The sequence below is a fragment of the Ranitomeya variabilis genome, chromosome 3 (assembly GCF_051348905.1).
Source record: "Ranitomeya variabilis isolate aRanVar5 chromosome 3, aRanVar5.hap1, whole genome shotgun sequence".
Taxonomy (NCBI): domain Eukaryota; kingdom Metazoa; phylum Chordata; class Amphibia; order Anura; family Dendrobatidae; genus Ranitomeya; species Ranitomeya variabilis.
Window position 1 is genome coordinate 540,086,294 of NC_135234.1, and position 24,257 is coordinate 540,110,550.

At 39.2% G+C, this 24,257-nt stretch overlaps 1 protein-coding gene across 1 annotated transcript in view; it reads left to right on the top strand.

Moving 5' to 3' along the window:
• PCCA (propionyl-CoA carboxylase subunit alpha) overlaps nt 1-24,257 on the top strand; it is a 658,713-nt gene that overhangs the window by 631,981 nt on the left and 2,475 nt on the right. Inside the window, exons 22-23 of the mRNA XM_077297080.1 lie at nt 10,738-10,878; nt 23,161-23,238. Of these exons, the coding sequence (XP_077153195.1) occupies nt 10,738-10,878; nt 23,161-23,238 (219 nt within the window). The remainder of the gene's footprint in view (nt 1-10,737; nt 10,879-23,160; nt 23,239-24,257) is intronic.

Here is a 24,257-nt window from a genome sequence, read left to right on the forward strand (position 1 = left end):
TGTGTCTCAGCCGTTGACCTGAACTGTCATGCCAGTGTTCCTGGTCCTGTGTCATCCCAGATGTCGTTGTGGTGTCCCTGATGTCCTGATGTAACCGATGACCTGGGCTGCCACGCCTGTGTCCCAGATGTCCTGATGTAGCCGATGATTTGGGCTGCCATGCCTGTGTTCCAGATGTCTTTCCTGTGTCCTGATGTCCCGCCTGTGTCCTGATGTCCCGCCTGTGTCCTGATGTTCCCCGGGATCTACCCTGTGGTGACATCTGTCCTGAGTCTGTGTTTGATGTTCTCCTGCTGAGCCTGTGCTACGCCTGAGGCCTGAGTGAGAGGCCATCCTAGTATGCCCGTGCCAGATGACCCTGGACTGCATCAACCCATGATGACCACTGCCATCGTCTGACGTCTGTCTGAGGTCGGTGTCTGATGTTCTGCTGAGCCTATGATACGCCTGAGAGAGAGGCCATCCTAGTATGCCTGCGCCAGATAACTCTGGACTGCATCAACCCATGATGTCCTCCTGCCTTCGTCTGTTATCCTGAGATGTGTACCCTTCCTTGATGTGCGGAATCAGAAGCCTAGCATCGTAATGTTCTCTTTATGTACTGTGATTTTTTTAAAGTAAACTTTGTTTCTTCATACCTTAAGTTGTGCGGTGTTATCTAGTTCTGCACGCCACTATCTTGTCCACAAGCTCAGCTGCCACAGACCCTGTTCGCTGCCATTCCCTAGTCTGGGTAGGTCCAGGTTCCCTTCTGTGGTCCAGTGGGTCCACATTTTGTTCCCACCTGGGACGCTCACCACACGTTGTCATGGTCTGGCGACGTGGAGGCGTCGGCTGGGCCATGTCTGCGGTCGCTAGCCATAACAGTCGCTGTCCAAGATTGACCGCTGCAATTAACAAGTTAACAGCTGTGGGTGGATTGTGATTCCACCCTCGGCTGTTGCAGGCACATGTCAGCTGTATAGATCAGCTGACATGTGCCCGGAAAGGTGTGGGTGCTGAGCTGAGGAGGAGTCCGACTTGAGCGTACTATTACGCCCAACGTCGGAGAGGGGTTACAACAAAATCATTAATAACAAATCTCTTTGTGGCCCCCATCTGAGACCCCTTTTTCAGTAATCAGAATTTCTACTTGTCTCAATAGCAAGAGTCTATCTGCTGTAATAAAATCCTATACTTAAATTCCCCATCATATTGCCTAGTAATGTAGTGATTGAACTTTAAGTTTTTTTAAGTCAATGATAATAGTTCATAATAAGGGCTGATTTCGTAGCATAATCTACTTTTTGTACCAGTTACCAAGCCAAACAGCCTATGCTTTGTTCGGACTGGCTCATCAAAAACGAGCACAAATCTTGAAAAGCAATACAATCTAAAAAAGAATAGTCATTTGAATTTCTAAAAGGGGAACATTTCGTTGGAATCTTAGACTGTAAACTACTGATACAACGGCCACATTGTCTATGGCTAAAAATAAGTGCGTTATAGTATATGAAGTAATTTCAAATGGCAAGTCATCTTACAAGTGGAAACTAGACCTTTAAAAAAGCTTATTACGTTTCTATAGGTCTTATCTACTTTGTCCTCATTTGTAGGCCTCCAGTCCTCCACAAGTAGGTGGTAAACATAATCTGTAAGTAATAGTATTGAGTGAACGTGCTTGGATAAGGTGTTATCTGACCATGCTCGGTTCCTAACAAAGTGTCTTTGGCATGCTCGAATAATATGTTCAAGTCTCCGCGCCTGGATGTCTTGCGGCTGTTCCACAACCACAATACATGCAGGGATTGCCTAACAAACAGCCAATCCATGTATATGTTGCGGCCGTCGAACAGCCGCGAGACATGCAGCTGCAGTGACTCAAACATATTTTTTGAGCACACCGAAGACAACTCGGTTAGCACACGAGCATTCTCGGATAACACCTTATCCCAGCACGTTCGCTCATCACTAGTAAGTAACCTAAAAGTGTAGCCCTAGCGTGTAATGTTTACTGCTATAGGAAAAGGGCCCATCAGATACTTGTGACTGCCTATCTCTGGGGAACAAGGATCCGGTATATCAATATTTAATATGTCCAGATCATCTTTCAGTAGACCACAGATTCTAGAGGAATATGGATCTTCTGAGAATCCGTTAGAGTTTACCATCTTCAATGCAGCAGTGAAAATTCTGCTACAAAGGAAGTATTGGAAATAAAGCTTGAGGCACTTGGCTCAATTTAGTTTCACCTTTCAAATAAATGTTTAACAAGCTTTAGTAGTTAAATCACAGGTGTAGCTAGGAGGAACAACTGGGATATGTGACTGAGGCACATCTTGTATGGAAGAGAAGGGGTGCGTTAGACACTTTCAGATAGAACATAACTTCACCACTCCCAATATCCCCTCCCATTGTATTTTTCTGCTGCCTAAGGCCGGCCTCACACTAGCGAGTTTTACGGACGTAAGAGCGCAGAAATTACGTCCGTAAAACTCGCAAAATAAACGGCACAATTATTCTCAATGGGGCTGCTCCTATTAGCCGTATATTACGGTTCAGTATTATACGGCTTTCTACGGCCGTACAAAATCGCAGCATGCTGCGTTTGTCAGCGTATTGCGCAAAAAAAATCGCTAATGAAAGTCTATGGGGGCGAGAAAAATACGGATTCCACACGGACCTGCAGTGTGACTTGCGAGAAATACGCAGCGGTGTTAGTGAAAAGTCGGTAATTCAATTGCCGGCTTTTCATTTCTCCTGCACAAACCCGACAGGATATGAGACATGGTTTACATACAGTAAACCATCTCATATCCCCTTTTTTTTGCATATTCCACACTACTAATGTTAGTAGTGTGTATGTGCAAAATTTCAGCGCTGTAGCTGCTGAAATAAAGGGTTAAATGGCGGAAAAAATTGGCGTGGGCTCCCGCGCAATTTTCTCCGCCAGAATGGTAAAGCCAGTGACTGAGGGCAGATATTAATAGCCAGGAGAGGGTCCATGGTTATTGGCCCCCCCGTGGCTAAAAACATCTGCCCCCAGCCACCCCAGAAATGGCACATCTGGAAGATGCACCTATTCTGGCACTTGGCCACTCTCTTCCCACTCCCTGTAGCGGTGGGATATGGGGTAATGAAGGGTTAATGCCACCTTGCTATTGGAAGGTGACATTAAGCCAGATTAATAATGGAGAGGCGTCAATTATGACACCTATCCATTATTAATCCAATTGTATGAAAGGGTTAAAAAACACACACACACACATGATTTAAAAGTAGTTTAATGAAATAAACACAGCGGTTGTTGTAATAATTTATTGTTCTCTCAATCCATCAGGAACACCCTCGCTTGGAAAAATAATAAACGCACAAGATACATACCTTCTGGTGAACCGTCTCGTCCCACGAAGTAATCCATCTGAAGGGGTTAACTAATATTACAGGCACGAGCTGCGATAAACCACTCGCTCATACCTGTAATCCCCGGGTGCTGAAAGGAAAGCAGGATCTGTACTTACATTGATTCGCGGTGAGGCGCCTTCTGGTGGATGTTCTCATGAACTGCAGCCTGGGAACTTTTTCCCACGCTCCAGGTCATATGAGGACATCCACCAGGGGGCGCATCACCGCGACTGAAGGAAATGTAGGTCAATGACCTACATTTCCTTCATTCTCCGGGGAATTACAAGCACGAGCACCGCTGCATTTAGCAGGGCTCCTGCCTGTAATATTAGTTAACCCCTTCAGATGGATTACTTCGTGGGACGAGACGGTTCACCAGAAGGTATGTATCTTGTGCGTTTATTATTTTTCCAAGCGAGGGTGTTCCTGATGGATTGAGAGAACAATAAATTATTACAACAACCGCTGTGTTTATTTCATTAAACTACTTTTAAATCATGTGTGTGTGTGTGTGTGTTTTTTAACCCTTTCCAACAATTGGATTAATAATGGATAGGTGTCATAATTGACGCCTCTCCATTATTAATCTGGCTTAATGTCACCTTCCAATAGCAAGGTGGCATTAACCCTTCATTACCCCATATCCCACCGCTACAGGGAGTGGGAAGAGAGTGGCCAAGTGCCAGAATAGGCGCATCTTCCAGATGTGCCTTTTCTGGGGTGGCTGGGGACAGATGTTTGTAGCCAGGGGGGGCCAATAACCATGGACACTCTCCTGGCTATTAATATCTGCCCTCAGTCACTGGCTTTACCATTCTGGCGGAGAAAATTGCGCGGGAGCCCACGCCAATTTTTTCCGCCATTTAACCCTTTATTTCAGCAGCTACAGCGCTGAAATTTTGCACATACACACTACTAACATTAGTAGTGTGGAATATGCAAAAAAAAAGGGGATATGAGATGGTTTACTGTATGTAAACCATGTCTCATATCCTGTCGGGTTTGTGCAGGAGAAATGAAAAGCCGGCAATTGAATTACCGGCTGTTCACAGATATCGCGCTGAATGAAATCTAAATACAGAATATATATATATGTGTCTCAATGACCTATATATATATATATATATATATATATATATATATATATATATATATATATATATATATACTGTATATATGTTTTCCCGAACATTTGAGCACATAAATCCATTAGATGTCGGTTTTGCAAGCCTGCGCGAAAATCTCGCAGTACGGATGCCATACGGATTACATACAGAGGATGCCATGCGCAAAATACGCTGACACACCCTGACTACGGATCAATATTTTGGGAACATTTCTCCGTATTACGGCCGTAGTACGGACGTATAATACGTGGCGTATTGTCTTACGCCAAGTTTGAGGCCGGCCTAATGCTTTACACTTTTCAGCTTCTTCCTCTTCATGAGGAGCATCTTTGTCATGACTTCGCTTCGCCACCTCAGGATCTTCTGCCGCTTTGCTTGCCCAGCACTGTTCCAATGTTCCCCAACCATGTGTTGGTGGGAGAGGCAATGAAAAGACTTGCAATCCATATATGCTAACAATGGGGGCACTGTGATATTTAATGGGGCAGAATCCCACCACCATTAGATTCTGCTTTTTCAGACTAATGAAAACACTCAGTTGTTTAGGGAATGTTCCCACACAGCGGCTGACAGCCATCTAAGGCCCTACCAGAAAACCACACTGAAGTGGGGGCTGGTGTGGTTTTCAGATTGCTAAAATTGATCATTGATTGATTGTTAATAGCTGTGCAGCTCTGCGGGTGAACCTGCAAAACTGCAAGGCCAGTAATAGTCAATCGTTTAACAATCACTTTCTGAAAACCACACCGAGTAACATAATAATGCAGATTTTAGGCACATTTTGGCTACCCCATGGCCGCCTACAGTTGCTCTATGGGACTGTACACTTATGAAAGCCGCTGATGCAGCAGCCGCAGAATCGCCACATTTACAAATGACTGCCGATTATGAATTGGCGGCTTTCTTATACTGCCCCTGTTGTCTCTGCAGCCGCCTGCCCCGGTGCAAGTTGCAGATGGGCAGATGGCGGTTCACCACAGTCTTATTATGCCTCTGGCTAAACAAAGGTTATATACATTTTAGTGTCCAATTATACAGTATAAATACCAAATACAGGTAAGAGCTTTTTACTCCTTTTGTATTATTATTCTTTTTAATGCTTACTTAAAATACAAATTTTGCAGCTGTTGATATCCAATCCTGTTTTTGGCAGAGAAATAAAAGGACTTCAGAGGTAAACCTTGTACAGTTTGTGTAAATTAGAACTTGTGTCAACATCTACATACACAAAACCAAATGGCGCATGGTTTTCTACCGGTGAAGGAACATATTAGCTCCCATACTGCAGAGCTTTCAGATACAGGCAGAGGAAACTTCATTCATGGCGTGATCCTCATATCAGGTGTGTGTTAGCTGTCAGGGAGGGTAAGTGTTATTAGCATGAACACTTTGTGAATGACTCTTGCGGCAGCAGTGACATCAGCACTCGCTAAGGCTCCTCTACTTCCCAGAAGAGATCAGTGCTCTCTGTAAGCTCTATGTCAGGGGATTACATGCCACACAGTTCAGACTTTCACAGTGAACTCACAAATGGTTATACAATATATACCAGTTGATGTGACATTAATATATTAAACTCTTGCTATATTAGCAGCAGCAAGACATAATTTCAGTTTGAAGTAAAGTTGCTCATATAAGATTTCTGCAACTTTTAGTGACAAGTTGTGGGAGATTATCTGCTCTTAGTAACACGTTGAGACAGGAAATAATCAAATCCAAATTTAGTGTGAAACATACAGGATTAGGTTTCTCATTCTGGACAAATATGGTAAATCCAACTAAACGTATCTAACATGGAACAGAAAAAAGACCACTCCAAAGAAGTGTGTTGCCGGTTGGTGTGTAAAAGATAAGTACCGGTATATGTTTATTAATCCATATAATGTGAAGCAAAATGTACCCTCTCCCGGAGGTCTCAGCATCCATAGATACATTTTCCATGCCTAATAATGCAATTCAATGAAAATAATCCCCACCCCAGTTATCTGCTCATCTCCCTCTACCTTTACATTGCGGAACAGACTGACATGGCCTCCTGGGTTGGAATAAGGCCAGTGAAGTATGCACATTTTCCATTGTAAATAACATAATTACAGGAGGAAAAACTAGATTTGCTAATGTATATGTGCACACGTTCAGGATTTACAGCAGAAGATCCAGATATAAATCCCGATGTGTTAGCAGGACCAATGCTGTTAGATGCGCACTGTTATGATGCCTTTTTTTACAGGCGTTTTTGTTGCACATTTTTCCCCACTCGTTAGTTTGGGTGAAATCTGCATTAAAAACGTTAAAATAGTTGACATGACTGATTTAAATCTGCAAGGAAAATATAAGCCTCATTTACTTTTTTTGAACTAGACAATACTTCAGGTTTTGTGGCAAATCAAGGGGATAAAAACGCGTCAAAAGTGCAGTGTGGGCACATATCCTTAAAATATGAAGGCAAGTCATAAAATTTGTACAGGTAGTCCTTAGATTTACAATATTCTCCTCCATTATGCTTCAATATGTATCACAATACTAGTTTTAGTATAATGTACATTATAGTGGCCTCACAATGGCACAATAAACCACATTGCAGTGCCTTTGGCTGACCGCGTGTGGCGAGAATGGTCTCGGGTTAGATAACATATTTCTCCAAACAACATAGATGAAAGTTGAAATTGTTGGAAATAAATTTTGATCGTTGAAGTGCGTTGATATACAGAGATATGTATTTCCCATTGTGACCAGTAAGAACATGACTATGATTATTTGCTTTTGGACATTTTGATAATAGTATATTTTCCTGTACACTATGAAGGAGTATCAGTCAGTAATTAACGTTTCATTATTTTACATCAGTATCTGTAAGTCAAAACCAGCAGTGGGTGAGAAATGCAGAAGTGGTGTATATGTTTCTATTATACTTTTCCTCTGATTGTTCCACTCCTGGTTTTGGCTTACAAGTACTGACGTAAAATACTGACCAAATACTGAACATGTGAACGTGGCTTTGGGGGTCTAATTTATTGTTTTAGTTTTCCATTTACACCTTTTTTTAATTTGTGCCTTTTTTGTAAATTCTATTTTGTGTGTTCGCCTGTTTTGGGGCTTCCAGATGTTTTCAGCTAAATCATCCATTACGACTTTTTAAAACACATTGTTAATGCAAATGTACTCCAGAGTCCCCCTCGTACCCCACTGGGGTGATTCTATGTACTCTTAATATTTTTTTTTTACACATTTTGCATTATTTTAGTGTAACATGTGACACTTTATTCTAAACACATGCAAAAAACAAGGTAAAAGACAAAAATAAGCTTTTTTATTATTTTGCCCAAAATTCATGAACCACTCCACTTTGAAGGACTTGAACATTGAACAACAATTAATATCCCACAAGACAAAAAAAGAAACGATTAAAAAAAAATTTTCTCTTTATACCCACTGCCGGATACCCACTTTTCAGGCTGAAGCGGATGGGGAATGATCTTCCTGTGTCTTGTGTAAGTATTGAGTATCGAGCATTTTGTCTGCAGCATCTTCAGAGTGAAATCATTGCCTTGCGACGGGAGGAGTGTTACCCCGTCACTACAGCCTGTCACAACAAGAGCAATTGAGCACTACAAACAGTAGCTAGAAAAAGTCATTCTCTCGCTCGTAGCCGCGTTATGTGACAGACCCGTTTTATATTCCTTGACTAGACAATAGTAACTTTTACATCCATTGCAATTGCCATGAACCATGTCCTGAATAACTATATAAAATTGTTATATAGCGATTATATTATTTCTTGTCTATATTTTGTTTTATATTCAGATATTTAATATTCACAGATAATTATGCTGTTTTATCAGTTAAAAGCATTAACAATGACATGATTTTTCTCTGTTCAATATACCATCCCATTCGATTTCTGGCACTGTAGCTGGTGTGTGCATGTGGACATGGGATTAGTAAAAATGATAATCCCCAAGTAGAAACAACCCTATCCAGATATTTGCGCAGAGGTCGACTGCCACATGTCAACATAACTTTATACCCTTGTTTTTATCTATTGTTTTGTTTTTTTTGTTGTATCATTCAATTGCATAATAAGAATAACGAATTACTTCCTACGTCTGAAATCGGCACCCATGACGCCACATCCCAAAGTGTGTCTCTAAGGTGGGCAGCTTCGTTACTGTCCTCCTGCTTTCAGAGTAATTAATTCTAGCCAATACTGAAGTGGCTACTGATACAATCTGGTTTAGGATAGCCTTCATTCTGATGTTATGCTGTATTTCTATAATAAACAGTGTTGGATTCCATTCTACTTTTTCCAGGTTTTTCATATATTCTGTAAGTCCGTGAGAAATAGAAATCAGACAAATATATTGGCACTTTGTTACTTGCATTAATTTGCAGCTTTATGTACAAGATTTGGACACTTAAATAACAAGACAGCATTACACCTCGCAACAATAAAACAAAGATGAGAAAGATCTTAATGTGGCGGCGGTGTAAACCGAACGCCAGCAATTGTGTAATTCTCCACCCTTATTGGAAAGCAGATAGTATAAAGTTGCATGGTGATTCCAGACCACAGATTCCGGCGTTTTCTATGTATTTTATTATTTAAAAACCATAAGCGGGATTCAGGCGACATCCACAGATCCTGAAACTCTGCAATTTTGTGTAATTATATTTCCCCCCCATAGGTTTAATGAATGACTTTTAAGTACAATCTATCTTTGATAAATAGTCCCTCTGCACTGAATGTTTATTAGATTGACAGGAAAATGCACTTGGCTCGCTTTATTTCCCTGCCACTTATGAGTCAGGCAAATTTTAATTGGAGCAAAAAGCTTTTATTTGCACAGTAATTTTACTCAAGGATCATATCCTTCAGAATCTGGCAGATACTTGTATTTCTTGATTGCAAAACACACACTCAAGAGAGGAGAAAAATACATGCCCAAGATGTCATTATTCAGACTGTCAGATTAGGGGAATTGGACAAGCAACACGTTATCAAATCTTAACAGCTTTACCAGCGATTACCCATATTTCTATTTAAAATGTAAGCCCGAGCGATAAATGGAAAAATGTTTCCTTAACATTGTAAAGCTTATTTCATTAAGGAATGTAAATTACCCGCCGTTACTTTGATTAGATGTAGCCCATTTTTCTTATACGTTTCAAGCTCTTGACATGACTAGTTGTCAGCATTCCCATGTAATATTTGAGACGGCTGCGTGACATTGTTTAACCTAAGACTACTTTAAGAATTATAAATGACCTCCCCCCCCCCCCTCCCGATTATTAGATATCAATAGTAAGAATTGGAACAGAAAATAAATTACTCTCAACTGTCACAAAATATCCGCAGCCTAAAATATAGAACCTTTCCAATACTTGGCCAATGTTCAAATACCTAGACACCACAGAAATGTAAATCTGCGTTACGTGTGCAAACTGCGTGATGTGTGACTTTAGATCCTGCTGTCAATCTCTCCTTGGCTAATCTTGAGCGAACCAGTGTGTCATCGCAAAGAGACCTACTGCCATCTACTGGTGGAAGGCTAGATTATGGTCAGGGATCTCACTTTTTTCTCCTTTGTGCGTGCATGGTTCTCGAGTTGAAACCATGAACAGACTCCTTGTATATAGCATGAATATCTCACTCATGAATATGGAGCTCCGGAACCCCAGAAACTAATACAGTTAATTTGGAACAATCCCTGTTAATTTCCCAAACTCATTCCCACTAATATAATGGAGGAGAGTGATTTAATATGAATTTTATTGTTGTTGTTCATAATATTAATTGCTCATTTTATCAGGTTATATGCTAGAATAGGATCTCTCACTAATGATTTCTTGGGATGAGCAACTGTTAGCAATGCTGATTTTAGTGACAATGTTAATGTATGCAGCTCAAATGCTGAATGTCTGTTGTGAATGGTGGTGGCTGGAAATGTTTCTTATCGTTTTCCATCCCATAATACTGAATTAAATTTGGAAATGAAAATTGTCTCTTAAAATATAAATATATAAAATATATCGGTATATGTATGTATGTATAAAAATTATTCTCTATAGCTTTAGATTTTAAGAGGTAAACTTTTTTCATAAAATGCCGAAACTATCGCTGTTTCAGCAGTAGATGGAATTCCCCCGCTAATCACATAATGTATGAAGTCAAAGTATCTCATGGTATAAACGAATTAACTGGTGAATTTCTTTTGTTAATTTTAAGTATAAACTGCAAGTGTTGACGAAGCATGCAGCCGAGCTCAGCAAGTACATGCCAGAGAAGGTAGAAGAGGACACCAGTAGCATTCTGAGATCACCGATGCCAGGGTCAGTGGTGGCTGTTTCTGTTAAACCTGGTGATATGGTGAGTGCCACTGACTTATTATATCTATGCTGTCAAAAAATTAATTTTTTAAATATTTAGCTTTTGTTTCATTCCATTAATAGTCACGTAAATACATATCCTATTTGTACCTGTGTCTGATTAAGAGACATGAAAAATCATGTTCTACCCTGGTGTTCTTGTATGTAGTCTGTAGAAGGACAAAATCTACTGACATGTATCCAGTGTGCTTTTGGGGGCTCCAGGTCATTATAGAAAGACATGGAAAGAGCAGGCGTATGAGAGGCGTTCAGCTTATGTTCTCATAGAAATGATTCTGGTGACTTGTCACTACGTTCTTCCAGTAGGCATACGTGACCTACTGTCAGCACATAGATTTAGTCAGTGCTATTATACTAAGATTTGAGATCTGTCTTATTATTACTTACGCTACTGTTATATACTTACTCATGCACCAGGAACTATATATGTATATTTTGCTGGGGGTTGTCATTGCACAAATATAATTGTAGATGGATATTAACAGTTCTGTGGTTATTACAGACCTTTTTTAGTAAAATTATGGTGATCTTTTTTTCTCCATTTTAAACCAGTTTCATTTTGTCAGAGGTGATCAATCCTTCAATTAAATGCTGAGACAAAATGCAACAAGAAGCCAAGACATTTTTCAGTGAAGGGAAAAGGATATGTTAAAAATAATAAAAAGTTCATATATATCAAAGGTTTCAGCAAGGTACAGGAGGGAAGCAAGAGGTCACCTTCTGAAACTAGAGGGTGGGAGGCTCTCGGGAAATGTGAGGAAGTACTTCAAGGGAAGGGTGATGAATTCATGCTATTTACAGTGAGAGAATTCAGATATGCTCAGAAAAGACACAAAGCTATCCTAAAAGGGTAAGGAACCAAAGGATATGAAATGCTCAGAATGTTCACGGCAGCCTAGGTGGGCCTCTTACATCTGCACTTTTGTATTGTCTCACTGTTTTGTATTCTAGGTCACAGATAAAATATCACCAGGAGAAGTTAACAGTTCAAGTATACTAAAGTCAATTCAGTCTAAGAAAGTTCCATTTCCGTGTGCACACGTTTTATTAATATATCCTAGGATGTCATAATTTGGCACAATTTGGGAAACTTTAGTTTACTTTTGTGTAATCGTATATTTTACCCCTAATATGTTTATGAAAGGTTTAGACAACTGAAATTGTGGAAAAAAAATTGAAATACATATATTTAATAATTCACAGCATTACAAATCCATAAAAAAATAAAATATCTCTTCCACTGGACACAGTTTGCATTTCCCAAGGTAGAGTTTAGGGACATGGAACCTTTTTGGTTAAGATACTGCACCATACACAGCCGTTAAAGAGGTACAACACCGGTTGTCTACAGCTTCCTTATGTTTCTGTAATTGGCCATGAATATTCTTGAAGGGAAATCAAAGAATTTTACCACATTTATTATTTCATTTGGAGCAGGATATAGAGTTCAAATGGAATTTTCCCTATGGGAGCCGTGTTAGTGAGTCTTTTACCTGCACAATGATATTCAGTTTATCCATTGATGCGGGATTCTCTTAATTTCACAGATTTTGCGTTTCGAGCCCTGGCATACAGTTTAAAAATTTTGAGGGTTTTCTTTGCCAAAATTTATATTGTTTGTCGCTGAATAAAATCCCCCAAAGTTACATTTAAATACTTTGCTTCTGAATACTTCCTGTGAAGGGACTAGAAAGCAGACTGTAAAAAATTGATTCACCTTATCTTACATTGTGTGAAACCCATTTCTTCTGCTTATAGACAGTGGGAGATTCAAACAGTCAGCATGCCTGAGTGCAGAAGAACAGAGCGCTTTTGAATTGTTGTTATATTCAAGGCTGTGGACTCCAAGCCGTTCATGGTCTTTAATATCGATTTAATGAAGGAGCACAGTGCATCCAATCGCTGGATTGGGAATGAAGGATATATGTGTGTATGTATGGTTACCACGAATGAGAAACATACATGTCAGACCTTTGTACTATTTCCCTACTGAAGCAATTCAATGCAAAGTTGTCATTGTAAGAAAGTTGCAGTGGGGGGTTTGAGACCTTCAGCTGTTTCTCCTCTTGTTTCTGGGAAGATTTGGCATGAAGCAATTGGCATGGGTATTTCTTATATTCAGTAAAGCAGACAGGCCAAAAGTCTTTAATGTACGACAGCTAAAAGCAAGGGTCTACATACTACTTTGGGAACCATAATTAGTTATTTAAGCGGATTAAATTGTATACAACACTTCCCCATCACCCATAATTTAATACATTCCATATTGTAATGACCTAATTTCTGTAAATATGAGTAGACTTAATTCCATAAATGAACCAACATAACTTATCAAAGCTAAAACTACTTATCATTACAAACCCATTTAGTAGCCGAGGAATGCGACTTGATTAAAAATTAAAATATGCTGAAATTAACAAAAAGAAAAATTATCATAATAGGGTTTTTCTTTTTTGAAGACAATAGATATGAAGGTTCCATAAATGAAAGCCTCTTTACTGTGACAGTACAGCCTGTATAAGAATAAACTCAGAAATAGTATACTGTGTTTGGTGCACATCATTGTTCTCTATCTGAAATCTCATTTGTCTGATTTAATAATTTCTCACTTTTCAATCTTCATTTCTATTTCATTTCACCAATTCTTTTGACACTTTACATCTCTATGTAACTAGTTTTTAACTTTAACATGACTAATTAACTAGGGCTTAGTTCACATTGTATTTTGGTCTGTTCTGTCTGGTTTTCATTGCATCGTGATGGATATAATACTGAAGTCTGCTGTTCTATTAATACATATTTTTATCAATCCATTATACCATAGATTGATCATACCAGTCATGGCTGCTGTAATAACAGCAGTCATGAACAATGACTAAGAAAGTGATACAATACATTTACATTAATGAGCCTAGGATGAAGCTTGATAGCCAGCTATAGTTTGACCATTATAACGCATACATTTTTTGTTAACTAAATCACTTGAATAATTACAACACTTTGAAATGACTAGAGTATTAATATCGCTTGACGATACTATACCAATCAAGAACACACAATATATAACCTTTATAAGCTTTTCTTTAGACCACAGTTTGTCAAGTCCCACCTTTTCTTTCTTCATGTAAATATGAATATCTCTGAACATGAACTTGCTGGTATTTTATATATTCCATTGGTTGAGATACATACCGTGTAATTAAAATATATATATATATATATATATATATATATATACATACATATATATATATATATATATATATATATATATATATATATATATATATATATATATATATATATATATATATATATATATATATATATATATATATATACGTACCGGTATATAAAAACCACCCATTGTTTGTACCGGTTTTCCTTTTCAAACTCATTCCAGGAGATTCCTCTCAATATGTTGCACTCTTTCTCCGACAGTCCCATAGACAAAGAATGGAGTGGAGGTAGGTGGAGCACACTGGCCTCCATTCCATTCAAGAGTAAGCTCTGTGGAACCTGACTTCTGGAATCCAGAGCCTAAGGGTACTGTCACACTCTGCAACTTTCCAACGATCACGACCAGCGATACGACCTGGCCGTGATCGTTGGAAAGTCGTTGTGTGGTCGCTGGGGAGCTGTCACACAGACCGCTCTCCAGCGACCTACGATGCCGAAGGCCACGGGTAACCAGGGTAAACATCGGGTTACTAAGCGCAGGGCCGCGCTTAGTAACCCGATGTTTACCCTTGTTACCATCGTAAAAGTAAAAAAAAAACAAACAGTACATACTCACATTCCGGTGTCCGTCAGGTCCCTTGCAGTCTGCTTCCCGCTCTGACTGAGTCCGCCGTAAAGTGAAAGCAGATCACAGCGGTGACGTCACCGCTGTGCTCTGCTCTTACTTTACGGCCGGCAGTCAGTCAGAGCGGGAAGCAGACTGCAAGGGACCTGACGGACACCGGAATGTGAGTATGTACGTTTTTTTTTTTTTTTACTTTTACGATGGTAACCAGGGTAAACATCGGGTTACTAAGCGCGGCCCTGCACTTAGTAACCCGATGTTTACCCTGGTTACAAGCGAACGCATCGTTGGATCGGTGTCACACACACCGATCCAACGATGACAGTGGGAGATCCAGCGACGAAATAAAGTTCCAAACGATCTGCTACAACGTACGATTCTCAGCAGGGTCCCTGATCGCTGCTGCGTGTCAGACACAGCGATATCGTATGGATATCGCTGGAACGTCACGGATCGTACCGTCGTAGCGACAAAAGTGCCACTGTGAGACAGTACCCTAAGTCTCAAGGATGCTGTGGGTGTTAACAATCCAATCCTCAGCATTCAGTAAGTTATCCTCAATCCTATACATGGCAAAATCCCCCACCTCCTCTCCAAAAAAAAAAATTGTTACTGGACCAAACCAACACCTTTTTTCAATTCCTGATAAAATACATAAAGTGAGTAGAGACAGACAATTTGGCCAATTAAGTGGCCTTTCTTATTTATTTTACTTGCTTACGTAGTATCCTCATGTTCTGCAGCGCTTTACAGACATCTTGATTGTCCCCATTGGGGCTCACAATCTAAATTCCCTATCAGTATGTCTTTTGAGTGTGGGAGGAAAGCGGAGTACCAGTAGGAAACCCAAGCAAACATTAGTAGAACATACAAACTCCTTGCAAATGTTGTCTTTGGTGGGATTTGAAACCAGGACCCCAGCGCTGGAAAGCAACAGTGCTAACCACTGAGCCAGGAAAAACCCATGTTATTCAACAAAGCCTCGGGATTCCTATCCTCTTTTCTATCCTCCATACACACATTCCATTTCTTCTTTGTGTTGAAGAGTAATCTCTGACAAACTGAGCTCCCAGGGAGGTGCTGTTTGACAAACCCATATGCCTAGCAACTAGTCTGTCCGAGCTGCTTAAGCAGTATACTGGCAGCAAAGAAGAGAGAAAAAGAATTTGAATGTAGTTAAAATTTGGCAATCTCATTCTGGAGTACTTTGCTAACGAGTAACCATTGTTTTAATTTTTATTTTATAAACCAATAGTACACATAAAATCAAGAAACTTTGTAATATATCTTGTCAGAGAAATCTGCTTCGTTCTCCTCCAAGAGTGATGATTTTCAAAATTCTCAATTCCTGATTAAAATTTGTAATCGGTGAAGAAGGATTTTTACATTACTCAGAAAGGAGATGACAGCTGGTTTTTATAAGATTCTATGTAAAAGGGAGGGTCGAGTTTGGAGCTCTGCCTCTGGTTTCTCCCTCCTCTCCACTTCATAGAATCTTATCAGTTGCAACTTTCATCTCCTATCTGAGTAAGATATCAATCTATCTTCTCTAAACACAGATTTAGGCCATGTGCACACGTTCAGTATTTTTCGCGTTTTTTTCGCGTTTTTTCGCTATAAAAACGTGATAAAAACGCGAAAAAAACGCTTACATATGCCTCCTATTATTTTAAGTGTATTCCGCATTTTTTGTGCAAATGTAGCTTTTTTTTCCGCGAAAAAATCGCATCGCGGAAAAAAAAGCAACATGTTCATTAAAATGCGGAATTGCAGGGGATTCCGCACACCTAGGGGTCCATTGATCTGCTTACTTCCCGCACGGGGCTGTGCACACCATGCGGGAAGTAAGCAGATTATGTGCGGTTGGTACCCAGGGTGGAGGAGAGGAGACTCTCCTCCACGCACTGGGCACCATATAAGTGGTCAAAAAATAAGAATTAAAATAAAAAACAGTCCTATACTCACCCTCGATGTCTTCCCGCCTCCACTGCACGCTGCCGTTCGGTTCCTGTAGCTGGTGTGCGGCGAAAGACCTGCCGATGACGTCACTGTCCTGTGATTGGTCGTGAGCGGTCATGTGACCGCTCACGTGACCGTGACGTCACGGAAGGTCCTGTGCGCACAGACCAGCTATAGGAAGAGGAGCCGGACGCCAGTGAGGAGATGTCTGGGTGAGTATAAGCATTTTTTTATTTTTTTTATTATTTTTAAACATTCTATCTTTTACTATAGATGCTGCATCTATAGTAAAAAGTTGGTCACACTTGTCAAACGCTATGTTTGACAAGTGTGACCAACCTGTCAGTCAGTTTTCCAAGCGATGCTACAGATCGCTTGGAAAACTTTAGCATTCTGCAAGCTAATTACGCTTGCAGAATGCTAAAAAAACGCGAAAAAAACGGAAAAAAAAACGCAAAAAAAAAAATGCGGATTTCTTGCAGAAAATTTCCGGTTTTCTTCAGGAAATTTCTGCAAGAAATCCTGAACGTGTGCACATACCCTTAAGGTTCACTAATCATCCTTTACAACAGATCCAGCAGCAATGCTTTGACAAAAAAAGTTGTGCAGACAATTTTTTTTTGTCCTTCTAAAAAAATATATTACAAACGGATAAACAGATCCGTTATTTAGACATCAAAGTCTAAGGCTATGTGCACACGTAGGAAATGTGGTGCAGAATTTTCTGCACTAACTCTGCATCGTGTGCACATACCCTAAGGCTGTGTTAACATGTTTCATTTTTGCTGCGATTTTTCTGCAGGCAAAACCTGCTCTCTTAGCAGTAAAGAAGCGGCTTACAAAAAGCAGGTTTTTGCTGCATTTTGTGCTGCGTTTTTATCAGGTACATTTGTCTTTTGTGCATGTTGATAATATTAAGTGCTTAAAAAAAAACATGATGCAACTTCCTGAGGTTTTTACACCAAAAACGCAGCAAAGCATGAAACCTGCGTTTTTGCACGTACGCATTGCTTTCTATGGGTGAAAAAACACTGCAAAAACGCTGAAAGAAGTGACATGCTGCAGTTTTCAAAAACACAACAGTTTTCCAATTCAGTCCAGAAAAAAATCCAAGCGTGTGCATGAGATCTCTGAACTCTCATAGCTTTTGCTGGTAGTTTAAAACGCAGCTTAAAATTTGCATAAAAAGAAGCAGCAAAAACGCAACCTGTGAACATGGCCTAAGGAAAACAGATCCGTTAAATAGTCATCACACAGTTATTAAATATTATCTCCTTGAATCTGGACTTGTAATATGCTGCCCATATGGCAGCATTATAGGGGCAGGTTTGATTTAACGTAAATGTTTTGTTTAATAAAACAAAAATAAAGGCGCAGAGCAGGTCACAATAATAAAGAGCCACACCCGGAACCATGAGCTTGGGGAGAACTATAATCTCAGACATTACAAATGGTGAGCTCGGGGAGTTCTGCTATAGTCAAACTATCTTTGTGGCACGCTTTCATTTGTAACTAAGAAATTTAGAACGAATAAAAAATGTAGGACAATGGTCATTAGTAAATGTAATTATTAGTTTTTACACAGTTTTTGGGGTCCCGCTGTCGAGTTGATGCAGTATTTATGTAAAACTTCATATATCTACATTATCCTGTTGAAAGTACAACTTATCCTTCCTGTCTCTACGGCCGTCTTCAGCTTTCCCTTCTAAGTTTTCATCTTATAAATTTGTATATTTGGCCTTGACTCTAAGTAACGCAAAGTGACAGCTGCTTTCTAATCCTGTTAGCAGCCTTCTCAATCGAATGTCATGACAAATCTTGTCCTCCCACCTACTCCTCCTAAGCTAAAGAATAAGACGCAGCAACATGTTTAGATGGGACACAAACGGCCTGCGTTCAGCAGACTTTGACATCCAATTATGTAAAGATTTGTGCAGTTTAGCACTTGACAAGCATTCCCAGTTGTAGAACCTCGGAACATCTGTAAGATGGAGGAAAGAACCTTCCTTTCATGTAGTATTTACAGATGCTACGTCTTCATATTCACACTTGTAATATGCCCTGCATTGTATGAAGAAGTTGTGATTGTACTTTCAATATAAAGGAATAGCAGATTCTTCTCCGGTCAGTTGTGACTGCTTGTTCCTAGGCAACAGGGTATAATTCATAAAAGCCTGAGCAGGTGGATGCAGATAGGAGGCCTTGCAGGAGATCTCCTCAATTCTAGATCTAGCACAAAAAATCTCACAAGCACGGTGATAGCTTGGAAGGAAAGCAGTGGAACAAGAATTATGTGGGATACAGCCAAAAAGGATGAGATACTGTGCAGGCATCAAACAGCCACAAAAGAAAACTGTGTATGATATTCACTGATGACCCCTTTAACTATATACTGACATTCACTAAATTCTATCTAAAATATAACTTTTTTGTATGCCATAGTTAATTACATGTAGATTCTCTATGTAATTAGTACTTTATTTAATACAATATTGATATAGACTATATTACATATTAAAATACGTAAAAATAAAATTAGTCTATGGTGTGTGTATACACATGCATATAGTTGTGTGTATGTATGTGTGTATATATATATATATATATATATATATACATATATATATATATATATATATATATATATATATATATATATATAAAATACATGTATATATTTGTAAGTATGTACCGTATATATATAATATAGAATGTGTGTTTGCGTAAGTGTGTATACATATATAGAGATTATATAGAATATATATATATATATACACACGTATTTATATATGCATTATATCCACATATATTATATACTCAAGCACTCACACACATATATATATATACGCACACACATTGTATATACAACCACTGTATACATGTTCATATACACATTCCTATATATGCATATGGATAAAGTTCATATTAAACTCGATATATTGATAAAGTGTATGGTTCCTTTATGTACTTGGTGTGATGTTTGTAAGCTCTAATAGGGGTTATCTCTGCACAATGCAAAACATAGAGAAACTAAACAGACATTGCAATAAAGGAAGATATGAGGGATTGCATCTTTACTACATGAGGCGTTGATGGTAGACTGAATCCTGGCCTAATGATGTGAGTCTATGACCCTGTGCTGAACAAACCAATTATATGTAGTGGGTCATCTTTAATCCTTTGATCTAGACAGGCAGTTGGGGTCAGATCTCTACAAGAGGGGAAAATAGCTTTGTTTAAATTGATGGAATGGGAAATAAAGGCGCCATCAGTGAGTTTGAAACTTTTAAAGTATGACACAATTAGTTTTTTGGGGGGATATATCCGGTTTATATTTTTCTTTGCTTAATAATTCTTTCCAGTGTGAACCAGAATCCAGGTAATTTAATATCACACAGTGCATGTAATGTTTTTAAATAAGGAAAAAATCAGTTTGTACACAGTTAAATTTAATGCAACACACTTATGTGAAAATGTGAAAGTTAACTGGAAATCCGGGTAGAGAGCAGGGCTTTTATTCAGAGCCCAAGATGCATATTAAACTCTCACACCTGTGTCCACCCCAAAAAATCTGTAATTGAAGGATTTCCACTTATGAAGGAAAATCAGCAGGGATGATATTGATCCATCTTTTTAGGGGGCCAGAGTGCAGCAGAAGGTGATACTGTGGAAGGGCCCCATACGCCCTCTGTTTTTCTGCCAAATTAGGCAGAAGGTTCAGAGAGTAGGAGAACAAAAGGCTGGTCTTATTCCATAGTGCAGCTTTATCCCAACCTTCACCACCCCCTTACTGAAAACTGCTTTTTTTCACCTACTTGTTTCATAATGGTGAGCTGCCTGCTTTTGCATTGAAACAGTTACTGTTGAAATAGGCAGGAAACAGTTTTGTTTTAATTGCTAAAATGATTCGGAAGTGCTTCGTGCGCTGCTTCTATACAGCAGGTGCTGTGCATTAATTGGCCTGTGCAGGCCTGACCCAAGGTCCCTTGCAGCGGGCCCAATTTTAGGCTGAGTTTAAATCACTTATTTATTAAATTGTATAACCTGGCGTACATGATGAGCGCTTGCAAGTATTTTATTTCATGGTCTGCAGTTTCTAATGTCATGTGGGTTTGGAAACTTGTGTTTCTTTGGTAATGTATTATCAGCAGGTAAGCTCTAAATACCATCCATCAGGAGCTATTTTTTTACCTAGATACTCTAATGACTGATGAACCTGTCTTTAGTATGAATGTTTAGCACAGTAGAGAGCCATATGCCCCTGGCACGGGTTCCTATGCGCTTCTTGAGTAGAACAGATTAAGACAGAAATGAAATTCTAGTAGTCACTTACTAAATATATATAGCATGGTATTGTAAGGAATCTGATATTTTTTACTGTAAGAAGCTACGAAATATACATGTGACAATTGATATATAGTAGCTATCCTTGCTCAGCCTTGACAGAACGGCATCATGCTTTGTTGCTTTCCGTCTGCTTCGGCCAGACCTTAGCACATTAGAAGTCCCTCCCCTGTGTGGGAAGACCACAGCTGTTACTGTAAATCTCATCCAGTAACTGTATCACCCCATTTTGTGGCTCTGAAGGATGAAATTGAGAAATGGAGCACTGTGCAGTCATCCTTCACGTCTGCAATTTTAGCCTTTGCATTTCATTTTCATGCTTTTATTCCAAAGCAAATGGCACTGGGCGAGCAACAGAGTCCTTGATAAATGTTCGCCATTCCCTTCTATGCTTTTCCTATTCTGTGCCTCATGATTCCAGCCTTGCTGTGTGACATCTATGATACGCCTATGGACAGAAGAGACACAGCACAGTCAATGAGAAGTTCTTGAAGTCATGTGTGATTACTCTCTTACCGTGGTATGTGTATACGGGAACCTTTTCCTAAACTTGACAGGTGCTTTAATTAGATACAAAAAGAAGTTTACATCATTAGCACAACAAAGTCAATGATGAGCCTGCAGACAATCCTCCGGGGAAGTGCGTCTTTGAAAACGAAAGGGACTTGATAGATTTCCATATCATTTATAACTCCCCTAATTGCATTTGGAAGGCTTGCCAATAAAATGGAAAATTGGCAGCCTATATCCATTATAGTAATTTTGCCAACCATGGCAAGCAGCTGGCTTTACTGGATTTTATTTCCCCCACCCATAATTAATCATCAGCTGGAGATGTCTGAAACTTCACATTGGAGCAGAGCTGCGTCACATCCACACTTCCTTTAAAATGCAAAAAAAGGCTTAGTACATGTACTGACAGCTCCTTAAAGCGAACGCATTTAGGTACAAGGCACACTGCCGCTTAATGAGTGTTACTTTGAAAGTCGGATGTGAATGTGACCTCTGACTTTCCCATGTCAAAGGAAAGAACTCTGCAAGCTGGATGAAAGATACAGGATGGAGGGCTGCAAACTTTACTCCAATTAGACAAGGAGCATAGAAGTACATCAGCACAGATTGGGTTTATCAGAGAGACTTGTAGGGCTTGTGACTATTTAGTAGGAGTAGCAGTGAAAGCCGCCTGTCACATCGATTTGGGTTGTGTTCAGTGATCTATGTTTCTTTGTAGAATATGGCTCAAACGAATCTGTTCTTAAAATGAAGGCAGGTGGCTTGTTTTCATTTACTCTCTTTTCACTAGTTTTATGTCCATGGCTTTAAACTTAAGTCCATTGGGATGTGGGTTAGAATTGTCATACATGTGTCTATTTGTAGTCCAGGTCTTGTTAACTTGTGAATATTTCCACCATGTCCTGATTTTTATTCAATAGCAACACACAAACATCATCAAGAGTAAAGCGTAGAATAATTCTTACTGTGTCTGACAGGACCATTACAAATTTAGTTGATGACAACAACATTCTTCTAGCTGAAGAATATAGATTGCAAGCTCTTGGTTGCACAGTTTATTTCTGGGCGATGATTTCGGTTTTCCATCAGAAGCTGAAAGCATCTGTCATCTTTATGTTAGGGGCATCATAGGTTATGACTGTAGCAGATTTGGATCAGAGCAGTGTGGACAAACAACACCTCCAACGTATGTTCACTAAGTCTCATCTTCCAGGACAGCATGATATCTCACATTTCCAACACAAACACCCAGGAAATGCTAATTAAAGCCTCATCCCCAGACATTTTCATAAACTCTTCAATGTGTCACTTCTTCTTGGCTTTAATCCTTTCTCATTCCTTTTTTTTTTAAATCCATGAGATCATAGTGGTCTTATTGGTTTATTGTTACCGTGATTGTGCAACTGGACAGCACTGAAACTGTATAAGTGCCCCTTCCATATTTACTTACCATATACTCAACAGGACATATCTTTTTACACCCATTGTGTATAAAAATATAGAACACCTTAGTCTTAAAACGGCTATATAAAATACATTGTATTTCTAGCCATTACACCTTTGTTTTAACTTTTATCATGTTTACAGTGTATGTGGGTTTTGTCACTTATCCCATTAATACCAGTACTTGTGTTGTGATAGGTTTCTGAGGGACAAGAAATCTGTGTAATTGAAGCGATGAAAATGCAGAACAGCATGACTGCAGCTAAAACAGCAAAGGTACTGTGCTTCCCTCATTTTTAAATTTTGTAATGTGTATCATTGTGCATGATTAGCATGAAATAAAAAAAATATATATATATAGTGGTGTGTTCAGAACTGTATTGGATCTGATTATATCAACTCTATATATAAATATATAAGGTCCGAGATACCTGGGCGTTGAGGAACAATGTAGAATGATAACTTAATCTATGGACATCTATAGTTTATGTATTATAATGAGAAATGACATCGGGGAAAAGTATTGAACATGTGAACAAAGAGAGGTTCAAAAAGGCCTGGAAAGTCTTGACACCAGCTGAAATCTATCAGTAATTAGAAACCAATCCTGCCACTTAGTGAAAAATAGCTTGTTCAACCGATGGCCTATAAAAAGGTGTTTCATTACAAAGGTGCCACACAAAAAACATCTCATGATGGGTAAAACCAGTGAGCTGTCTCAAGACTTTTGCAACCTTATTGTTACAAAACATACTGAAGGCATTGGTTATAGAAGAATTTCGAAACTACTGAAGGTTCCAGTGAGCACTGTTTATTGCAATAATCCGGAAGCAGAAAGAACATCATTTCACCATAAACTGGTCACGACCAGGTGCTCTCTGCAAGATTTCAGACCGATGAGTGAAAATAATTTTAAGAACAGTAGATAAGGACTACCTGGAGAGCTACAGAAAGACATGGAATCAGCAGGTATAATTGTTCCAAAGAAAATCATAAGTAATGCACACAACCTTCATGGCCTGTATGCACTCTCATTATACAAGATTCCATTTCTGAACATACAGCATGTTCAAGCATGTTTAAAGTTTGCTCAACTACATTTAGACAAGCCTGTAAAATTTTGGGAAAATATAGTCTGGTCAGATGAGACCAAAATTTAACTCTTTGGAAGCCTTAATACAAATCTTGTTTGGAAGCTAAAAGGCACTGCACATCACCCAACAAACACCATATTGGCAATGAAGTTTGGAGGTCAGAACATCATGGTGTGGGGCTGTTTTTCAGCATACGGCATT